Source organism: Tachypleus tridentatus, chromosome 12 (assembly GCF_004210375.1).
Source record: "Tachypleus tridentatus isolate NWPU-2018 chromosome 12, ASM421037v1, whole genome shotgun sequence".
Taxonomy (NCBI): Eukaryota; Metazoa; Arthropoda; class Merostomata; order Xiphosura; family Limulidae; genus Tachypleus; species Tachypleus tridentatus.
In genome coordinates this window covers 80,652,361-80,674,446 of record NC_134836.1, presented here as the reverse complement: position 1 = coordinate 80,674,446, position 22,086 = coordinate 80,652,361, and the positions used below count along the sequence as shown (strand labels likewise).

The following is a 22,086-nucleotide window of genomic DNA, read 5'->3' as shown; positions in this document are numbered from 1 at the left end:
GTTAATAGAAGTTATATCAAAGTAAAAGTTGAAGTAAAACCCATCTAATGGTGAAACATGATCACACTCAGCATTTGAACTGAAAATACATTCAATCAAATAACTTGGTTTATGATACTAGCTCCCTCTCTTTTTGAATGTAGTTAACCTAATACAAATATAATGACACTCCTGATAATGTTAGGTTTTCATTCTTAACGATATAGGTTTTTTCTTTTGTTTGGGTTTCCTCTATCTTCAATATTTTAAAGTTTATTTTCTCTTTAAATCATATGTTCATTTACATTTGACTTCACTTTTTACCTTCTATGCAACTTGTTCATATTTTCCTACGTATTTCTTCCATATAAACTTTTAACAGTTTAAAGATACTATTTTATATACTATGTTATTTTACAGATATAACAGTTACTTAAACATCATGCTACATAATAATGTTAATTTATGTTACCCCTACTTTAATTGAAATTTAGATATACTATCAAGTTTCTTTTAATATAAAGATTATAAAAAAGTTTTAACATTTTTAATATACTAATTCCTTATTACAAGAAAACTTTGTTTCTCCAGTTAAGAGTAAAAACTATAAAATTTTGGATATTTCTAACTTAAAATATATTCCAATTTAGTGTAAAAGTTCACTGTTTATTAAAAAGCTATATGTCTTTATAATTACTTCTCTGTTTTTTTAAAATGACACAAGATTGAATAATCTCTTTAAACTAAAAGTACAGACATGATTAAAGGATTTTAGTTTCATTACCCACTTATCGTTACATCTGTAGTTTAAGATCTTAATAATAATTTTATTATACCTGACCCCATGGGGAGCATCAGCACAGACCCAGACTTCAAGTATGATGGTGTCATCTTTGATAAATCCCTTTTCTGGATCAAGAACATCCTATTCCAAGAATATAACAATAATTTACATCTCAGTTTGTTATAAATGTTACTTCTTTAACACTTGAATTAAGAAAACTACAATCATTTTTTCTGTTTATAATAAAAAACCTAAAATTAAATTCACATGACTTTGTCATGCTAAGCAGTGGTGGATTTAAGGTTGCATGAGCCCAGGAGCTGATAAAGTTTTGTGGGCCCCACATCCTATGTAATTTTACAAAGAAAATTATCAAGGAGACTTCATTAAGACTATGAGTCCCCTCTAGCCCTTACTTAAATACACCACTAAAGCTAAGAGTGCCATTTTATACTTGGTAAAAAATTATATATTAAAAACTAAAATAAAATGCCTTTTCACTTACATTCCATGCCATAAAATGGCTAAAACCCCAGTCATTTTCTTTGCTGTAAAACAAATGCTGAATTTCTGGAGGAGAAAAAGGGGGTGAGGAATAAAAAACAGATGTCCCAGGAAACAAATTTTTAGTTATTTAACAGTTACATTACGTATCTACTTACCTTATAATTATCTAGCAGTTGCACTACGCATCTACGTACATTATAATTATCTAACAGTTACACTATGTATCTATGTACATTATAATTATCTAACAGTTACACTACATATCTACATACATTATAATTATCTAACAGTTACACTACACACCTATAAACATTATAATCATCTAACAGTTACACTACATATCTATATACAAACTACGAGTCTTTTGTTAAGTGTTTTAGTATACTGAACAAATATTTATCTTTAAGGACTTAATAATGACAAAGCAAAAACCAATATAATTGAGCAAACAATTATCAAAAAAATAAATTACAAGCAAATTAATATACGTGATAATTCCACATTAGGAAAACACCTGTAAACTATTTCACTTGTACCAAAGTTAAGTCTTTAAAACATCACAGTTAGCTCTGACTTTCATTTCTCTCTGAATAAATAAGACATAGAACACTCATAAACACAAGTAAAAAATAAAAAAGTTCAGATAAAGTTAAACCTAACTTGTAGAATAAGGTGCCACACAAAGTGAATGGTTCTTGTACTGTGATTGGTGGAGAAACATGATTTGAACAATTGGAAAAATAAAATAAAATTGAAAAAAAAGCTTCTATATCAAGATAAGTGGAACATTGTTAAAACAGATTCAGGCCTAGTAATCAGCAGTTTGTGGCTACCAGCAGTCAAGTATTTTCTAGCTTCATCAACTTCACTACAAAGACCATTATTCAATCATGTCTACATCAATCCTGTAAAATAATTTATAAATTCCTTCAAAACCAGTGCAAGCTGAACAGAAGTCAAATAGAAGTCTTTTGAAAAGCTATCCATTTCCATCCATGCTATTTATTGTCCATGTCCTTCAACACTTTACACCACTTGTGCTATACTGTACTAATCTGCTGCTTCCCATTTCACCTTTGTTTCCTTTACTGTTAAGACTCTCCTTAAATCATCTAAAAAAAGAACTTAAAGCTATATTTCCATAATTATTTAATCTTGGATTTCTTGAAGTGCACAGTCCTTTTACTGGCTTTCCAGGAGAAGTTCTGTACTGATAGCTGTATGTTAATCCTGAAATTTACATGGACTTGGCATGTGCAAAACACAACGTACGAATAAATATAAATGTATCAATTTTAAAAAGTTTTGGTATGTTCACATTTTCCTCAAAAAGAAGTTTGTCAGAAGCAATATTTCACACTCTATCAGTAAAAAGTAGCTAAAAATGATAGTGTTTAAATTAATATATTAGCTGCTATCTTACAATTCTATGAAAATCTAGTTCTGCAAACTAATTAATGCTACTACTTACTTCTGGTAAAATGTTCCACGCCCTCCTTTTGGCTGATAAGCCGAAGCTCTGCTGATGCATTACATGACCAAGTTCTAACATAAAGAAACAAACATAATCACTATGTAACTCAAACTTCATATTCTGGTTAAGTGACATAAAAGTGTCTTTTCTCTAGTTCAGGCAAACAATATGCAAGTACAATGTGTGAACTGCTCATGATATACAATGAACATACATAAAAACTAAATATACATTAACTCTTTCAGCATGGACTCCTTTCCTGGGATTGAACTTGTAACCATTTTGTGCTGGTTATGGTTTTCATTCCATTACTTTTAAATTAATAAGCTGACAAAACTTGGCAGATCATCAGTAAATATTACAAGGCTTTCAGATGTAAAACATTAATTTCTTTTTTATATTAAGTCTTGAGGTTTGCACTTTCACACCTACTCTGCCCTTGTAAGTTAAAGTGCATGTATCATGACGTTTTGAGTGCTATTTTCACATTTTTTATTAAATAACATTTTTTAATACTTATATCAATGATACTGGCACCAAAATGTAGGTTATAATTTAAATTATATTTTAATTTAAAAGGAAATGTAAAAAAATGTTAAATATTGGTTTTTGTGTGTCACATAACACGTACAGTTGTCTTGTTGTTCAGTTTCTATTTTATTACACCCACCATACATGTACAAGTATCTATCAAATTAGAAACTTGAATTTGAAATATAGACAAGTTAAACATAAATTAAGAACCTCCCACTTCTATGATATGGTGAGATTTCAATATATTTAGCAAATCTACTAGAATGGCTCTGCCCTTCAAACCAATCATTTGAAATTTCTTAATTTCTACCATCTACTACTATTTACTATTAAATTAAGCAAATAAAAAATAAAAATTTGAATTAGAATTTACAGTTTGATACTAAACTTTATGAGACAAATCTATAACAGTTTGATAAAATTTGGAATGCAAGTCAACAAACGCAATGATTGACCCATGACTTGTCCTAAAAGGGTTAAAATAATAAAACTCTACTGACATCTACATCTATTTGCATAAACAGTAAAAGTACCTTAAACTGATGAAAACATTTATAACACCAAGAATTAGTAAAGTGAAAATAGCAGAAAATAATAATTGAAAATGTTTTTTTTGATAAATTCTCAATAATGCTAAACGTAAAGTTCAGAAAGCATATTTTTTACTAATACTTGATTCAGTATTACTACAATTTGTCATGGAAATAATAGGAATAATACATACGATGATTCAGATTCACCATTACATTGAAGAAAGAAGCCAACACTTTTTGTTGGTTGTCTGTCTTGACCCTGATTAGTACGAGGCATTACCATAATCTTCCTAGGAAATTGAAAGAAACCTGTATAATTTATACCTCTCATAAACACATGTATATTTACAGTTATAAGCATTTCAAATATAAACTTTTTTTAAAGTAATTCTACAAATAACATCTTATTGTGTCAATTCAAACAGATATATCTCACAACTGTGAGTCTTGTGCTGTACTGGTAGCCACTGAATAATCCAACACTGAAACTGTAGAATTTGAAAGACCCGAGATAAATGTTAAAACCTATTTGAAGCACAGTGCTGTTGAAATATGTTTTTAGGCTAGTTAAATACATTACTAGTTACAACACTTACTCCCTCAAACATGACATATTCACAGTCAATTTTATCATTACTAACACTAATAGCACAGTAAATTCAGATGAACTGGATGAATAGTGGAATTTGTTAAATGATTAATATTTGGGCTCACTCATTCCTTCTGTAGAAAGGTCAATGTGACCCACCTTATAAGCGTGAAACAAAACATACTATAATTCTAAAAATACTGAGTGAATCTCCACAAAATCTGTCAAACTTTTGGCATATATTATAAACCTGTTGTATATAAAACATTTATTTTCTTTTAAACAAAGTATTTCTATCAAAGATTAGTAAGTGAATTTACAAAGTCTTTACTGAGTCAGTCTGAGTGAAACATTTTTCATTCTAAAGACAAAAACACTTCTTTTCATCTTATGGTTCTCAAATTTCATTTACATGACCTATAAGAACCTCCTAAATTAAAAGTTTTTTTCTCAATAAACTGTGTTATTATCTTTATGATAACACTAGCTGTAGAACAATTATCAAGGTACAATGATTTGAAAAGTTAAGAAAAAAAAGCAACAGTGGAATAATACCAATTAGACCATGAAAATAAAGTGAACAGAACAAAACAATGTTTTTGTTAGGCATAAAAAATTCAAATCCAAAAATACTACAACAATTTCACATTCATTTGTAAAGCAACAAAAAGAAATGTAAGAAGCATATTACAATGAAGACATATTAAGAATTTTAACAAAAATAAATATTGAATTCAACACCATCAGAGGGGTCTGATTTTATATTGGATGGCTGTGTATTCAAACAAGATTGAAGGTTTTAAAAATTATGGTTTTTATGAGTAATGATGATTTCTCAGTGAGTGATTTATGCTAATTTTGTACTTACTGGAGGTGTATGGATAAATTAGAGAAAAGGGGAGAAAAATTGTCACGTGTCATACTAGGGGAATTTAGGAATTTTTAAAAATAATGCCTCATAAAATGAAGTTTTATATACTATTAAATTATGTGTTGTTAGCTAAGTTTCTTACACATCAATTGGTATAACATAAAAAAATAGTAGTTCAATTAAGTTTCTAAACATCTTGTGACATAAAAGTAAAGGATACCCATGCAAACAGGGTTAATACCATACCATGTACATTTTTTACATTAGCTTAGTGAGGACTAACATTATTGTATTCAATACAATCTGTAAATAAGCTTGTTATACTAGGATGTAATGTCAGACTTTTTTGAAAACTCTTAAGCTCTTAATGTTATTGTGCTAAATGGTTAACATTTACATCTACATTTTGTATTATTCCTTCTTTCACAAAGCAGTTGTAGTGACTTGTTCATTGAGCTATCTGGTTCTCTGACAGAGGCAGGTGCTTTCACTTTTTTTCTAGGAGAAATTCTTACTCCATATGTTTATATAGCATATTGATAGCAGAATTATAGAATGACAAGAGTTTGGTCCCTGCAATTAGAATTATTTTGTATTATTATAAGGAATCCTGTATTTTAAAAAACACTGTAGCACTAAAGACACTAACATGAGCACAAATGTCTTGCTGATCTCTGCTAATCTTTATATAAGTACTCAGCTTTTATCAATCATGATAATGCATGTGGACCTTACTATCTAAATACGCACCTGTACACACATCATTTCTGTCACAGGCATACAAACAAGTGTATTATTATTATTATATAATTCCACAATATAAAACCATTACTATCTTATATTACAAAGTTTGAAACAACATGACATAAATAACAAGCAAGCTTATAACATTATAATGTTCTTTGTTGATATCAGTTTAAAAACTCAACATGGAGGTCCAGTGAAAGTCTAACTTGCTTCCTGTTACCAAACCTTTATGGCTTTTGTATGTGTGTAGGCTGCAGCAGAAAATGGGCAACTTCTGTTACCAGGTTTTTAGATTTAGAAAGTCACTAGAAAGTGTTCTTCATTTAGCATGAAAATTACCTTTTACTCTGACTGACATAGTAACAGCTTCATAAATTCACAGCCAAAACTTCAATAAAAATACTTTATTCGAGACTCTATATTTCCAAATTTTTGTGTACAACAGACCTTTAACATTTGTGCAAAAATCTGCCAAATTTCACAGTCAGTGTTTTCACTATTAGCAAGACATATTCAGGTTTGATTTACTGCCAGGCCCTCTGTGACCTGGAATTACAGTTAAAGTTTCTTATTTGGCAAGAAAGAGAGAAAGAAATGAACATAAAGGTTTAGACTCACATTCACACCTCTGATTTTAAAATATGATCACATTCTTTATTTTAAATTTTGGTAATGACAAATCATGCTCCTCTAAACAAAAGCCACTGTAACTGAGATTAAAGTAAGAACTTCAGATCTTACATGCTCATATCATGATCTCAAAGCTGAACTTGAAACAAAGTACTTGTTTATCAAAAGTTGCTAAGTGTTTAAGCACTTGCTTCTTGAAAACACAAGTTAAGGATTCAATGGAATTTTTCTGGAACTGTAGTTCTGTACCCTAATAAACTGATGTTGTCCTATACTAAAGAAAAGTATATAATTCTGACATGTTCATATGTTATACAGAATTATAATTATATAAATTTAATAGAAATTCTCTCGACTGTTCAGAAAGGAAGAGTTAAAAGTTTTTCTCTTGAGAACTAATAAAGACAACAACAATAGAAAATGTTTACCATGGCAAGTTCCTCACATAAGTGGGTGGACTTAAAAGTTGTTCTTTGAGTCTACTAAAGTTTGGAACAACAAATCTAAAGACTGCTTCTGACCTTGCCTCATCTATGTAAAGTATCAAAAAACTATGAATCAGAAACAAATCAAAGAGCATAACAGTAATCTACAATATTAACAATATTTATGAGTTTTTAAACATTTTACAGCTAATGCAACCAGTATGTCAAATAAAAGGAAATACTACCAAAATGTAATACCACTTTCTTTTATTCACCATTATATTATTAATCTTGTTGAATTGCAAGCTTGAACAAGTTTCTACACAAATACTTACTTAGTATTTGTAAGTTTGCTTAAGAAAAAAAAAACCCACAAACTTCAATGATCTAAATCTGCTGTTGAAATATGAACTATATTTGATAAGTTAATATTATAATAGAAACTCACTATATCAACACTTTTCATGCAACAACAGCTGTTATAAAGTATTAAACACAAACTATTTATAAGTGGAAGTTATATTTTAGTTATGCCAAAACAAAAAACCACTATTATAAAATAATACCGATGACCCCAAACATGTACAAAAACACTTCATTTGATGATCTATTAATAAAACTACAGATCATCATAGAAAATGAAATAATCATTGCCTAAAATTTGTTCACTGAACTTTTCATAAACTAAAAAAGGTACATATGTTAACAGAAACAAAAATTTAAAAGTTATTAGTTTTATTAACGTAATAACTGTCATTTCCATACACAGTGATGCTGACATCACAGATGTGATCTTCAGATACCTGAATAATATTTACTGTAATGGATCCTTTACTTTTGCCACAATTTTATTTAAACAAATGTATTATGATTATTTACTAATTGATACCCATGAAGATTTGCATAACATCATAACAGTTTTATTATCAATAATACATTAGTTTTTCCCAACTTGTGTAGACTGAACTATGGGTTGGAAAGTATCTGTACAATGATGTTCTTTGCTCGGAAATAATTATAAATGGCAAGGTACATGTTTTTTGCTTTCAATGTACATTTATTTCTTAAACATTTGTTTTTCATGTAATATATAGTTTCTGCTAGAAAAGTGACATTGGTTTAAATGCACTGCTTATTATCTTAAGATAAAATGTCACTCATGCCACTCCAACTTATATTTAGAACACATTTCATAACATTGGCACTTTTTTAAATACATGTTATCGTAAAAATGTACCACTTTTAGTGTCGAGTGAGGATATAGGTCACCCCAATTCATACTATCTTTGAGAGAAACATGTCAACCAGCTGAGCATTATTAACAATAACACTGAAGTCAAAGCTAAATGTACCATTACATTGCACTTCAAGTAGCTGCAGAATATAGTTCCTGTAATGTGTGGCTTCAACAGTCCCATTCCACTGGAAGTATGGATCAATAATTGCACCAGTGTCTGTTTTAGAGGTGCTAAAAGTACATATGATTATAGCTGGTTACCCAAAGATCTTTAGCCTAACTGCACTCAGTTACTCATTGATAAGTTTAAGGAATCCTTTCAATATTCAGTTAACCAAAGAAAACTGATTTATACATCGCATATACAGAACCCACTTGCAGCAACCAAACTCTAACCTATCAGACTACCATGTTACTAATATATACCCATTTCAAGGAATTACAGTTGCACAAACTTCAATTAACCTAATGCTTTACAGCCCTCAAACATTTCATTGTTTGTTTCTGTCTTCACGTAATATAACTGCATTTAAATCTTTACTGTAATGTCCCTTCCCTAAATGTATACTTGAACTACATTTCAGAGTTTGCATATTGTTTTCATCTACCATTAAGTCATAGAATTTGTTTTTTTTACTTTTCGTATTTTCCTTCAGAAAGACAGACGAATGGTAAAGTTTAAAAAATTTCAAACCATTTTCATACATCCCAGGTTTGCTATAAAAATACACTCTCCTAAGCATATACACAAACATTAAAAACATGCAACAAACTGCATTAGATTACAATATTTTACTATATTTGGAAAAATAAAAAACCTTGTTACCCAAAAGATTGTTACTGGAAGTTAACATACAGCTAGTTTCTTTGGCAAGAAATAATTTTCTACACAAATTTCGTAAGTATTTAATGTTATATGACTTGTTTCACATAAAATATGAACAAAAACAGTTGTGTGTCATTTACAACTGTAATGGATTTACTGTTATGAATTCATTTTAATATTTATGTCTGTTTCAGTTTAATGTACATTTAGAAATGAACTTGTACTGTTAAATGGGTATTGCATAAGTCCCACCTATTCTCTATATTTGTAGAAGATTTTCAAGCATAAAAATCAACAATGTATATTCGTATGTAAATATCAATATTGTTGGCTCAGGTGAAATTTCTAGTAAATTGCCGATGAAGCTTATAAAAGATAACCAATGCAGCACAGAGAAAGTTTTTATATTACTGGTTTACTATAATTAGTATACTATAAACCCCTAAAGCTATAACTGTGATAAACACTTATTAATTGGAAAACTACAGATAACTGACCAGTAATGTTTATAGATTTCAGACATTATACACTGTTCAACTTCAGAGAATTAACTTTGGACATTAGATATCTTCCTCGGTGAAAAGCCAGATTGTCAACCACATGAAACCAGCCAAGAATAGAGCTATCTAGCTTTCTGTCAAGTGAAGTATACCCGTACATCAACCTAGAATTAATTTGCTGCTCATTAATTGTCAATAAAATATTCAGTTCCAGACCTGACAGAAGACTCAGTATTGTTTGTGAAACTTTCATTTGAAAACCAGCATTTGTAATAACTGTTTGTTATAAATTGCATTATTGTGTGCATATTAGAATATATTTGTGTTAAGAAAGAAAACTGCATATCTATCTGTTACTTTATGGCTTCAGTTTTTAATAAAGAAACGTGTAAAACCTAAACTACATGTAATTACAATCAGTCACTGCTACTCTGCAGCTCTGAATTTTTCAGAAGTTTAAAATTAAGTTATATTTAACCTGCAAAGTAAGTCACCAATTTTATTAAAACCCACTTTTTCTTAGTTCATTAACACCAATTAATAAAAAAATATTTTCTTTCAAAGGATCTGATGCGTGGCTTAACTTCTATATTAGAGAGGTTTGGTAAAAACAGTGCTTCAGTTTAAAATGTCAGGAAAAGAATAATTCCATAAATGAAAACTGATTATAATATCAAAAGACTGGATGATTTAGTCACCTTCTTCTTCCATTGCTTCCTCCTGAGTGGTGGAGGTACCATCTCCATTATAAACCTTGACTTCTCCTCCTCCTCTGTCTGTAGGCAGCTGAATGTTTTCATCTGATGACAGGAAAATTATTGATATTACTTATTGTTTATACATATGAAAACACATACATCCTAAACACTTTTGTACACTACCATAAGTTCCCTGTAAGAGAGCCAAAAGCTGCCTGGAGAAATCATGTTTTAACTACTCACACCACTATATAGTTGTGTGTTGTCAGCCAGCCAGTAGACACTAAAATAACATCACATAAGGAATGCTAAGTACTCAACTTATAATGTCATGATGTCATTAAAACATACATATGCCATGAATCATGAAAAGAATTATGCATTCCCTAGGCTACAAAACAACATGATATATGAACTTCAAAAGCAAGAAATAAAGTATTTGGTACTCTTAATTTTGGTTTAACTTACTCTTGGAACAGAACACTTTCAGAGACCCTGTGGAAGTACATCTAATATGATATACATTAATCATAGCTAAAGTTACAGATTCAAGGAAGATGTTTACACAAAATTTAGTGTTACGATAAACATGTTCATAGAAAGTAGTTGTGAAGTCAATAGAGATATATTTAACACTTTAGGCCTAACAGTTTAACACATTGAAAATATTTTAAAATCTTACAACTTTTCTTTTCGAATATTCACTATACAACTTGCAAAGTAAGTTTTATTTTAAGAATAACAACACTTTTATACATCAGAAAATGTTCAAATTTTATGTGCAAAATCTTTATAACCAAGATTATTAAATTTTTTCTTGAAAAAACAACAAAGTTTTTTATTTATCTTTACAACTGTATGGGTTTGTCAATTTGACCAACCTCATAAACACCATAGGTATAAATTATGTTTTTCCTGTTCTAGATTGACTATAAATAACAAGAAAACACAACTGTTTAGTCTAAATAGTTTAAATCTTGTAACATTATATGTTAATATATTTATTAAACCTCATAACATTATACGTTAATATATTTATTTATATTATACTGACATTTCACCTATGACTAATTAACTCTTTCTGGATGGATCATGGGTCAAACACCATATCATCACATTTGTTGACTTGTATTCAAACTTTTACTGAACTATTATTTTCTGAATTTATCTCCTTACGTTTGGTATCAAACTGTAGATTATAATTCAAATTCATTATTTAATTTCTTAATCCAAAAGGTAATATTAAACAAACACATCTAAATATCTATTTCTGTGTGTCATGTTATGGTGAATGTAGCATTGGTTAAGTTAGATGTTTGTGATGTCAAATTTAGAAAGTGTAGTTTTGTGTGAATTAGAAATTCAAATTATCAATACTGTTCGTTTTTTTTAGTTTCACACCCAGCTGCATGAAGGCTATCTACACTAGCTTCCCATAATTTAATAGTTATAGACTATAGAGAAGACAGCTAATCAACACCACCCACTGTCAACACATGGAATAATCTTTTACTAATGAACAGAGAGAGATTAACACTCCTATTAGGGCCTATTATGCCCCACTTTTCGTAGGAGTGTTAAAAGTCACATAATAATGTACCCATAGCTGAAAAAGCAAATATGTGTGGTGTTACAGGGATTTGAACCAGCAACCCTCAGATTACGAGTCGAGCACCCTAACCACCTGGCCATGCCTCCCAATATTGACAAGCTACAATATAAAACAAAAACCTTTCATCTTTTATATTTACTGAGCTAACACTGTATTTAGTGAAACAAACACAGTTGCTTCCATACACCTCTTTTGGAAATGGTCTCTAATACATACCAACTTCTACATATGACATGTGAATAACCAATTGGAAGCTCAGAATGTCCTCTTAGTGATTCTCTCAGCATTCTCTCTTTCATTCAAGACAAATCTCTGATCTGTTGAGTCTTTAGTCTGTTCATGATCTCATTTTTATTTAGATACAAATCAGCTTAGTAATTAAACTTGATAAATTATAATGGAATTCTGTGGTATCTCTGAAGTAATTTTTGATTTTGAGGTTATTCCTATGTATGTATAAAACCTAAAACAAGTTATTTTGTTTCACATCCTCCAGGTGTGAAATTTCTTAAGGCTCAGCAAGCTAAGACAAGCAGCACCAAGTACAAAGGTTGTGAGAAGAAGAGATGTGTGCTTTATTACTTTATTTACTGTTACAGGTTTTAAGAAAAAGAAATTTAAGAGCCAGTTTGTAAAGAGTATTAATATATGCAATACACACACACACACAATTAAAATCTGATTATATTTTATCAAATATTAGTCCACTAAAAAACAGCCAAGACAGGTCACTTTGTAAAAGCTAAAAGTCAGTTTTATGTCACTGAATATGGCAACATCAGTGCACATGCACTGTCACTTGTGTATTATAGGCCAAGTACAGCTGAAAGATCAACATGATAAAATTAATAAATATATATATAAATGTATAATGTTATAAGATTTAAGCTATTTTAGTGTAAACATTTATGTTTTTATAATCTGTAGTCATTCTAGAATAAAAAAAGACAATTTATATTCATTTTATAGTTTTATATGGTGAGTACCAGATTGATTAAACCCATACAGAGATTTGTTAATCAAAATAATGCAAAAAAGTTCTTAAATTTACATTTCTTAAAATACAGAACAGTAAATACAGAAGTAAAGCAAATATCTCTTCTTGTTATAACCTTTGCACTTCATTGATGTTTCCTGTAGCTTATTAAGCCTTAAGAAATTTCACACATGGAGGATGTAAATTTTTTCTTTTAGGTTTTATATATGCATTTTGAAATAACGAATCATAAATTACTGTATTGATACCACAGAATTCTACTTTAATTTATCAAACTTAGTAACTAAGCTGTATTTGAGCTGAAACAAATATGACTGTTTGAACTCACTAATGTTTTATTTTATTGCTTGAAAAAGCTTCCTACAAATACTTTGCAGAGACTGAAAAAATCACTAGTGAGGCATTCTGAGCTTATGACTGGTTATAAACACATCACTGGGTGAAGGATGTGAACAGCAACAAGGATTTTCAACACTGAAAGAAGTGGGAGGAACCATCTTAGTTGATTCATTAAATATATTAATATTTCAGCAAATAGAAAAGAGGTTCTTATTTTAGATTCTGGCTTTTCAATTTAGTTATTTCAGTATATACTTTACAATAAACTTTGTATTTGCTCATCACAAACAAATTATCTGAACCAATGCTACATTCAACATACCATTTTGGCACATTAAAAAAATTGATATTTGGAATTTTTTTTTAACATTTACTTTTAAATTAAGAAATTAACTAACAGATCATACCAAAATTTGAATTATAATCTACAATTTGATACTAAACTTACTGATTGACATACATAGCAGTTCAATAAAATTTCTGATGGGAGTCTACAAATGTGATGGCATGGTCTTTATACCATGACCACAGAAAGACCCATTTTGGTAAGGTTAATGAAAATGCCACTAAAGGGTACATCAGAACAACAGTTTAATATTGCTACCATTACTTTAAATTACAGCATCCATTATGACAGTATTCAATTCACAAATAACGTGTGCCATAGCAACAGACCTGTATCTTTAGAAAGCTTTAAAGCCAATAGTCACTAAGGGACATTTTGTTAAGATGGATGCAATAATGGAAAGCTAACATGCTACAGAGATTCTACAATTACTAGAAACTGGTGATATATACTTCTTACAATACCTCATGTTTCATACACAGCTTTTTTAATAGAAACCTCGCCTGCTTAGCACATGTACATTGTGGATAGTAATTTATACACATGTATAAATAAATGACAAAATGTATTAAATACCTGAAAAATTAACAATGTAAACTACTTCTAATACTCTGCATTTTTTAAAATAATATTGTGCTCCCACCTGAAATAATGCAGTGAATAGTAATGTTTTGGCCTTTGAGCCATGAAAAAAAACAAAAAAACATTTGTTACATATTGTGCAGTTTGGTATTTCAAAACTAACATTTATGTTCTATTTATGCTTAAGACAGTATTAAATTATTACAATATCATATTTCTTAATACTGCAGCAAAATAATGAACTCCCTTTTTCATAGCTAATTAACTGACTTAACAATTACATGGGCTAATAACAATGCCAATGGTTATACGTGCGTACATCTTTGTTACTGTACAATACCAATCAAAGATACAATATCTCATCAAATTTTCTTCTTTGGATTTTCAACATTTGTTTTAAAAATCATAAAAATGTTTTTAACATGCAATATCTTAGGGAAATTTCAAACTTTCATGATTAACACTAGCTCTTTCAGAAACGATTCTATTTGAAACAACTTTTTAATAGTTCTTTTAACTGGTCACAAGAAGGTAGTCTTGTAATACAAGACTGTTTAGGCAGCTAAGTATTACATACAGAAATAACTCAATCTTTATTATCTAAAACATTAGTTTTCCACACATTTTCAAACTATGTATGAATGTTTTATTTCATTTATACAGATTACATATAAACTAGTAAGTTATGCAAATCTGTTCCATCAAAAAAGTTTGAGTCCCAAATCATTGGTGTAGCCATACAATGGTAGAATTTAAAGTTTTCCTGTAAGACTTAATTTAAATTAATGCATACATCTTCCTGGTACGAAAACTATAGAAGTACATCTAAGCTGCCTTACAACAGATCACGTGAGGCATCAGGTCTTAGACCAATTTAAGACCATGAGGTTTTCTACAAGGAAACAAGTTTAAACATTTTAAAGTCTCTTTAGTCCAACTATGAACTAATTACAAGGTACTGTGAGTTGGTAACCTGACAACTCTTCAAAGGGTTTTGGAGAGTAGAAGGGCTGGAAAGACACAAATGACTTTTTTCAGATGTTAGAGACAGATCTGGACAACTGAATTATCTTTAAATAATAATTACATTAATTACTGCACTATAAACTAACCAATTAATCAAAATTCCAATTAAATCACTTACTTTAATAGTGCCTCCAATTACTGTTTTCAATAATTCATAAATCCAAATTATATAGATTGTCATCAAAACTTTTACTAATAAAACAGAACAACATGTATCAGTAAAAGAATTAATATCCATACCAGCCATTCTGAGATACATAATAACAAAATTAGTACTGTTATCAGTTTAAGTAATAACAACATCTTTGTTGGAACCTAGATACAGATGTCTATTTACTGTAGCTTCATGTCATTAATTAATGAGACTCAAACCAGCCTAATTTGTATTCATTAGTCAGTTAACCTATTAAACAAAATAATTACTAAATAAAAGTGTAATATCTTTATCATGCAAATAAAATTACAAGTAGTGATTTCACCATAGGATATAAATAACATTATGCAAGTATTTCTAGTTTCACTATATGAATGTTCAGAATTTCTTGATAATCATGTACTCTTCAGTATTTTAGTGATAAAAACCTTGTGTATTTAAATTACTAAAAATCAACAAATATAATCCATTTTATAATACACAATCTTTGTTTAAACTGACTGACAACTGTTGATTTCATTTACTGTGGCATTTCACCAACTCATATTATGTTCTTTTATTACTGGTTTTATTCATACTTATTCTATAATAGCTTTCAAACTTTATACAATCATTTTACTGTGCAAAATAAAGAAAAGTTAATTTTTCTGTTGCTTTACTTTAAATTTAAAATATTTAAAGAATTTTTAAAACACTAGGTTTTCAGCAAGAATTTGCTTACTAAATAAAACAAGTTATGATTATTTGTTTATCTTTACTGGTTACCAAGAATTTGAGTAACTGCAGAGTTAATCTAATATATATATAAAACTTTGAAACAGCTATTTGTTGAACACTACCAATAGATATACCTTAATATAATGTTGTACTGCTAACAATGAAACATACTTGTATACAATATTAAAAGCACAAAGTAACCTTGTCCAATGAAACAGTAATTAATTTTATCCAGTTATTTGTTTTCTGTTTGTGTTAATTTCATTGAATTGCTGATCCTTTTAAAAACCTCAAATAATGCATCTTTCTATATGTTATTCCTAACCGATATTTTCATTTTACAAAATATTTATGAAAACAACTACCAAGTACTGCTAGTACTACAATTTGGAATGCCCTAACTATAAGTATTTGTAACTAATGCAAAAATTCTTATACATAACATAATGCCCAATGATAAAATTTGTCTTATTCCACAACTGGAAGTGAATTAATCTGTAAATTGTTTAAAATCATGTTGCACAAAAACTTTAAATCATAAATTATATCTTTTAGAAGTGACTTATCGTTAAACCTATATCAAATAATTTTATTTTAAGGTAAATCTTTGATATACCTTAGTGATAGTAGTATATCAACTGATTAAGCAAATGCAACTTGTAAATTACACTGACTAATGCATGTACTCAAATTCGTAACAACATTTATTCGAGTATTTATTAAGTAGTATGACGTTCGTATTTTCCTTCAAACAAATAAAACTCATCCCTGGACACTGTTATCAACTGCAGCTTCTTAAGCCTGGATCTGAGTTAGGCCTATCTAACTTACGTTAAGAGCAAGTCGTCAGTTAGCCTAAAATTAAGTACTTCATCATGAAAGTTGAAACTATTTCATAACATAAATAAAATTCACATTTAATATACTTTTTATTTTCAACTTTACCTTCTCTAGTATCCATTTCTTCTGTTTCAGAGTGCTGATTCTCTTTATCATTCATCGAATTTGAAATATGATTCATTTCAAGATTATTAAAAGTTTGCTTTCCTTTCTTAATTTTCGACTGAGTGACCACTTTCTCTTTCCCATCCAACACTAAATTCTTTCCAGGCACGGTCACTTTCACGTGTTTCCTTACTATTCCCCCAATGTCTGCGGATGTAAACTCCCCAAGAAGGGGAAACCATCCAAGATCGAACTAATTGTAACGTTATAATTTTTAAATCCAAGATGGCAACTGCGCCAAATATTTCCAAATCTGTTCCGATTTTTTCACCCTCCAACACGACAGTACGTACTAAAGTACGAAAATAAACAAGATGGCGAAGCCGCTAAAACGATGCATTATGGGTATGATATAAATGTTCATACATATATATATACAAATGTGTGTGTGTGTAAAATTCACAATAAATTTATTACATTTTTTTTTTTTACAGGATTGATTGCATTTGCAAGAAATTTTTATATTCGTATAAAAACAGTTTAACAAAGCAATGCATTATATTGTTATTATTTCATATAGATGCAAAATAAAAATCAATATTTATATTTATATCACTGAATGCAGCATGCATGGTTCAGTTGGCTTATGGGTAATAAATATTACATATCTTTGATTTCAGAATATACTATCTTATATGAGAGAATATTAACAACTAAGCAACTTGTTCATGTCAAACTAATAGCTGGAGTTTGTAAACAGGCTAATAACGCACTCAATTCCGAGTTAAATTTCTAAGAATTAATGCTAATTTAGAGGGACATTTATAAACATCTTTAATCAAAAAATTATTTTCAGTTATAAACAGATAGGAGTAACAAATATTAAAAGTTAGTTCGCAATGAAACAACAACTCGAAGTATTACAACTTTACAAGTCACTAACCTAAGATATAAATTGTACAATACTGACACAGTATATAACATTAGGAATAAGAACTAATATTAAGTCAGTATTTAGTTATATGTGAGAGGAAATAAACAAAGAGTGGATAAGAAAGTATAAACATACGTCTATGATGTTTACCGTAGGATTATTTGTTGAGTTTAATCTGAGATTCTCAGACTCGTAAGTAATCTTACTGCTCCTTTTTAGTTTTTACTCCTGAAGAACAATAACTATTCGAAAGCGTTCGAAATTTCTGAGTACTTTGAATGCTAAAATAACGTTAACAGAGAAGATATTTCGACACTTTCACTCGTTTTCAGTCCAACTTTTATTTGAAGTTGAACAAAAGAGGGCACGTGAATGTATTGCAACTTCTCTATATAATTATAAATCATCAACTTGTCCTCTTGTAAAGGATCATAATTTTAGATTACTTTACACTGTATTGTGCATCTACCTACTTTTGAAATCCATTTCATTTTTTGGGGTAAGAATTTTTGATAATTATTTCATCGTTGCTGGATTTGATTACCGTTTTAAGTTTCAGGTTATTTGTACTACTTATATAGTTAGCCTGTGTAAGAATATTTGGCATATTCGCCCATTGCGCCAGATTAAGCAAATTATGAGCAAAATAATCCCCAATTAGAGAATGTTTATTTCACCATTCCAAAAATGTACTGCTTATTTGTTTGGAATAAAGCACAAAACTACATAAAGGGCTATCAGTACTCCGCCTACTACAGGTATCGAAACCCGATTTTTAGTGGTGGGTGTCCGCAGACATTCCGTTGTACCACTGGGAGGCCGAAATATACTGTACTTGGATATAGCCTGTTTATTTCATCTCCTACTATTCTCAAATTATTATAAGATTTGTATTGTATCTATTTAAACGTTTCTTGTTTATCCAATACATCATACATGTGATTTGATGGTTCTTTCAGGTTTACCCATTAATAAAATTGTTGAACTACAAAAAGTCCAAGCATTTTGTCAGATTAAATTGTAGTTAATTAAATTGTATATGCTCGTATGAATGTACATATAAAACAAAACAAAAAAATTATGGTAGACCATTGAAAAATCTAGCTCATTAAGGTCAATTCTTGTTTAAACAAGTAAAAAAAAAAGCAACCAAAGTTTCAATTACAGTTTCATTCAATGAAAATTGTAAATCTACAATCCACATTATCAGACAAACTATTTGGTAAATTGAAAATTAACCAATCAATATTTTGGTCAAAATCATTTCTGCAGTTAGGCTTCCAATGTTCATTTGTGATGATGATAAACCAACTTCAAGAAAAAATGTATTCTCAAGACAGCTGGTAGGTTAACCTGAAGACGACCGAAGAAGGTTGAAATGTTGTCCTGTACTTTATTTTAATTGAAGTTTTAATGCCCAAACCAGCCGTCTTCAGAATACGCTTTCAAAGCTCAACAGAATGTGACAATAGTCTTTCTTCAACACAATTCTTTAAAGCTTAGCAAGTTCTTGCTCAAGTTGTTACTGTGTTTTACTCCTGGAGTTTAGACCTTCAAATTAAGTTTAATGGCTTACAGTCATGTTCACTGTTAATTTCATTGTGTTAAAGACTTTAAGTGAATCAACTGTTCCAGAGCCTAAAAGAATATAGCATTGTATACAAAACTAGTATTCTGTGCTTTTTAAAGAGCATACGTAACCCCTCACTGAGAGTTATTTCATGGAAAAAATAATGGATAGAACACCTGACTGCCAAAGTAAAAGATTACTAAATTCTGCACATAGAGTATTTTTTTGACAACAATTTGGTTAATCAATGTATTAATATCAAAATTTCTAACTATATTCAAGAACAACACTGCACAACAAAGTTTTTGCTTCTTGAACACTGTTGGGTGTTCCTTATAGATTTTTGGCTGCTGATCACAAAAATCATATCCAGATTTGCTCATCACGTACTGTTTCATCGAAATCTTCAGTTTCACCAGGACATTGTTACAATGAACAAACGATATCAGGGTAACTGGAATCCGTCAATGCTTACTGACTACTGTTGGACACTGCAACGTTATGCACCAGACATTGAATACAAACAAAAATCAGGAGCAAAACACTTTTAATTACGAATTTAATAGCGTATTAGAAACATAAACGCAATTAAATACGTTATTGCCGGTAAAAAGTTAACTGTCTATTTCTAAAGAGTTCATACGTGATGAAGCAAAACTAAAACTATATTTGTGCATACTCACCAGGTACCTGTCACAATTAGCAAAACTTTTCAAAAAATTGTTGTGCAGTGTAATTGTTATTGCTACTTCTATACAACAGAGTAACTATTGATATATCAACACAAACCATAATCACTGATGACGAGAAAACCCACTTGTAGAGAAAAATATATAAGTAAAAACGGCTGGTTTGGGTTGAGAAAATTTTTATTTAGAGGAGCGAACAACGTTTCAACCTTTTTCGGCCATCGTCAAGTTCAGAAAGAAAGAAATAGGTAACTGACCGATAGCTGACCACATGTTTGAAGGGAGTTATGTAACTGAGTAAAAGAATGCAGAGGGCATGCTTAGATGCTTCATTATGTTCATTAATATAGGTATAAAGATGTTCCTTTGTACTGGTTAATTTTGGGCTTGAGTTGTTGTATAAGTAAGGCTTCTTTAATTTTGCGTTTGTTTATGTTTGTTTCTTTAGTATTTTGGTGTTTTCTATGGTTATGGTGTGTTTATTTGATTTTCAGTGTTCGAAAACGTATGAAGATGACTTTTTGTGTTCTTTGAATCTGGTTTCCACTTTTCTACTTGTTTCTCCAATATACGAGTCATGGCAGTTATCACATTGCATTTTATAAGTAATATTGGTGTGGTGTTTGTCAGTGTAGTTTTTACATAGTATATACCTTAGTTTTGTGCCTGTTTTTTGAATAAATTTGATATTAACTGGAATGTCATATGTTGTTACTAGTTTTTGCCAAATGCTGGTTATTTGTCTGCTGATGTTGAGAATATATGGTATGCAGCAGTATATGGTTTTGGGATTTTTTTAATTTGTGGGATATATTTACTTTTGTTAGTTGATTTTGCTTTTTGTCTAGGTGTGTGCGTATAATGTTTTCTAAGGTTTGTGGAGGAAACTTATTGATGTTGATGAAGTATTGTTTTATTTTGTCTAATTCGTCGTTAATTTTATCTGGCGAGCATAGTTTTAAGGCTGTGTTTATATTTGGTTTTTTAGTATGTTGAGTTTTTGTTTTGTTTCATGTGCTGAGTCTCAAGGAATGTATAGTCCAGTATGGGTGATTTTCGGTGGATTTCTGTTTTAAATTGTGTACCGGTTCTTGTAATTTTGAGGTTAAGAAATGATATTTCATTGCTTTCTTCCTGTTTACATGTGAAGTTAATGTTGGGATGTATAGAGTTAATGTTAGTGAAAAAATTAAGTGTGTGTTCTGTAGATGTGAATCCTGCAATCGTGTCGTCTACATAGCTGTACCAGTATGGTGGTGGATGTAATGCTGTGTTAATTGCTTGTGTTTCAACTTGTGTTATAAAAATATTGGCTTAAACTGGTGATATTGGGTTGACCATGCTTAGGCCATTTGTTTGTATATAGTTGTGGTTGTTGAACATGAAGTTTGTCTATGAGGGTTGCTAATTGGTTGCTGGGAAATAAACTGAAATAAACAGGATAGTCAGGAAACCTTAATTGTTGTTACTTACTTCTCTCTTGAAACTGAAATAAACAGGTTTGTCAACAAACCTTGACTTTTGCTACTTTTCACTTGGAACTAAATTTAAATGTTAGTCACAGACCTTGACTGTTGTCACTTCTATCTTGGAACTAAAATAAACATGTTAATCATAAGGCCTTGACTGTTATCACTTCTCTTTTGGAATTGAAATAAACATGTTACTCAAAAGACTTTGACTGTTGTTATTTTTCTCTTGGAACTGAAATAAAAAGATTAGTCAGCAGACCTTGACTATTCTTACTTCTCTCTTCGAACTGAAATAAACAGGTTAGTCAACAGACCTTGACTTCTCTTATGGAACTAAAATACACATGTAATGATGGGATCTTGACTGTT

At 30.0% G+C, this 22,086-nt stretch overlaps 1 protein-coding gene across 3 annotated transcripts in view; it reads right to left on the bottom strand.

Annotated features, from left to right (window-relative positions):
- Positions 1–17,439, bottom strand: part of LOC143233793 (ubiquitin carboxyl-terminal hydrolase 7-like) — a 77,015-nt gene extending 59,576 nt beyond the window's left edge. For 2 of the 3 annotated variants that reach the window (XM_076470474.1, XM_076470475.1), the window contains exons 1-7: positions 17,053–17,439; positions 10,335–10,436; positions 7,077–7,179; positions 4,003–4,101; positions 2,742–2,815; positions 1,269–1,333; positions 816–904 (exon numbers count right to left, since the gene is read on the bottom strand). In XM_076470474.1, the coding sequence (XP_076326589.1) occupies positions 816–904; positions 1,269–1,333; positions 2,742–2,815; positions 4,003–4,101; positions 7,077–7,179; positions 10,335–10,436; positions 17,053–17,128 (608 nt within the window). In that variant the 5' untranslated portion in view covers positions 17,129–17,439. The remainder of the gene's footprint in view (positions 1–815; positions 905–1,268; positions 1,334–2,741; positions 2,816–4,002; positions 4,102–7,076; positions 7,180–10,334; positions 10,437–17,052) is intronic. The other variant, XR_013018310.1, reaches the window with a different exon arrangement.
- Positions 17,440–22,086: the final 4,647 nt, after the last annotated feature.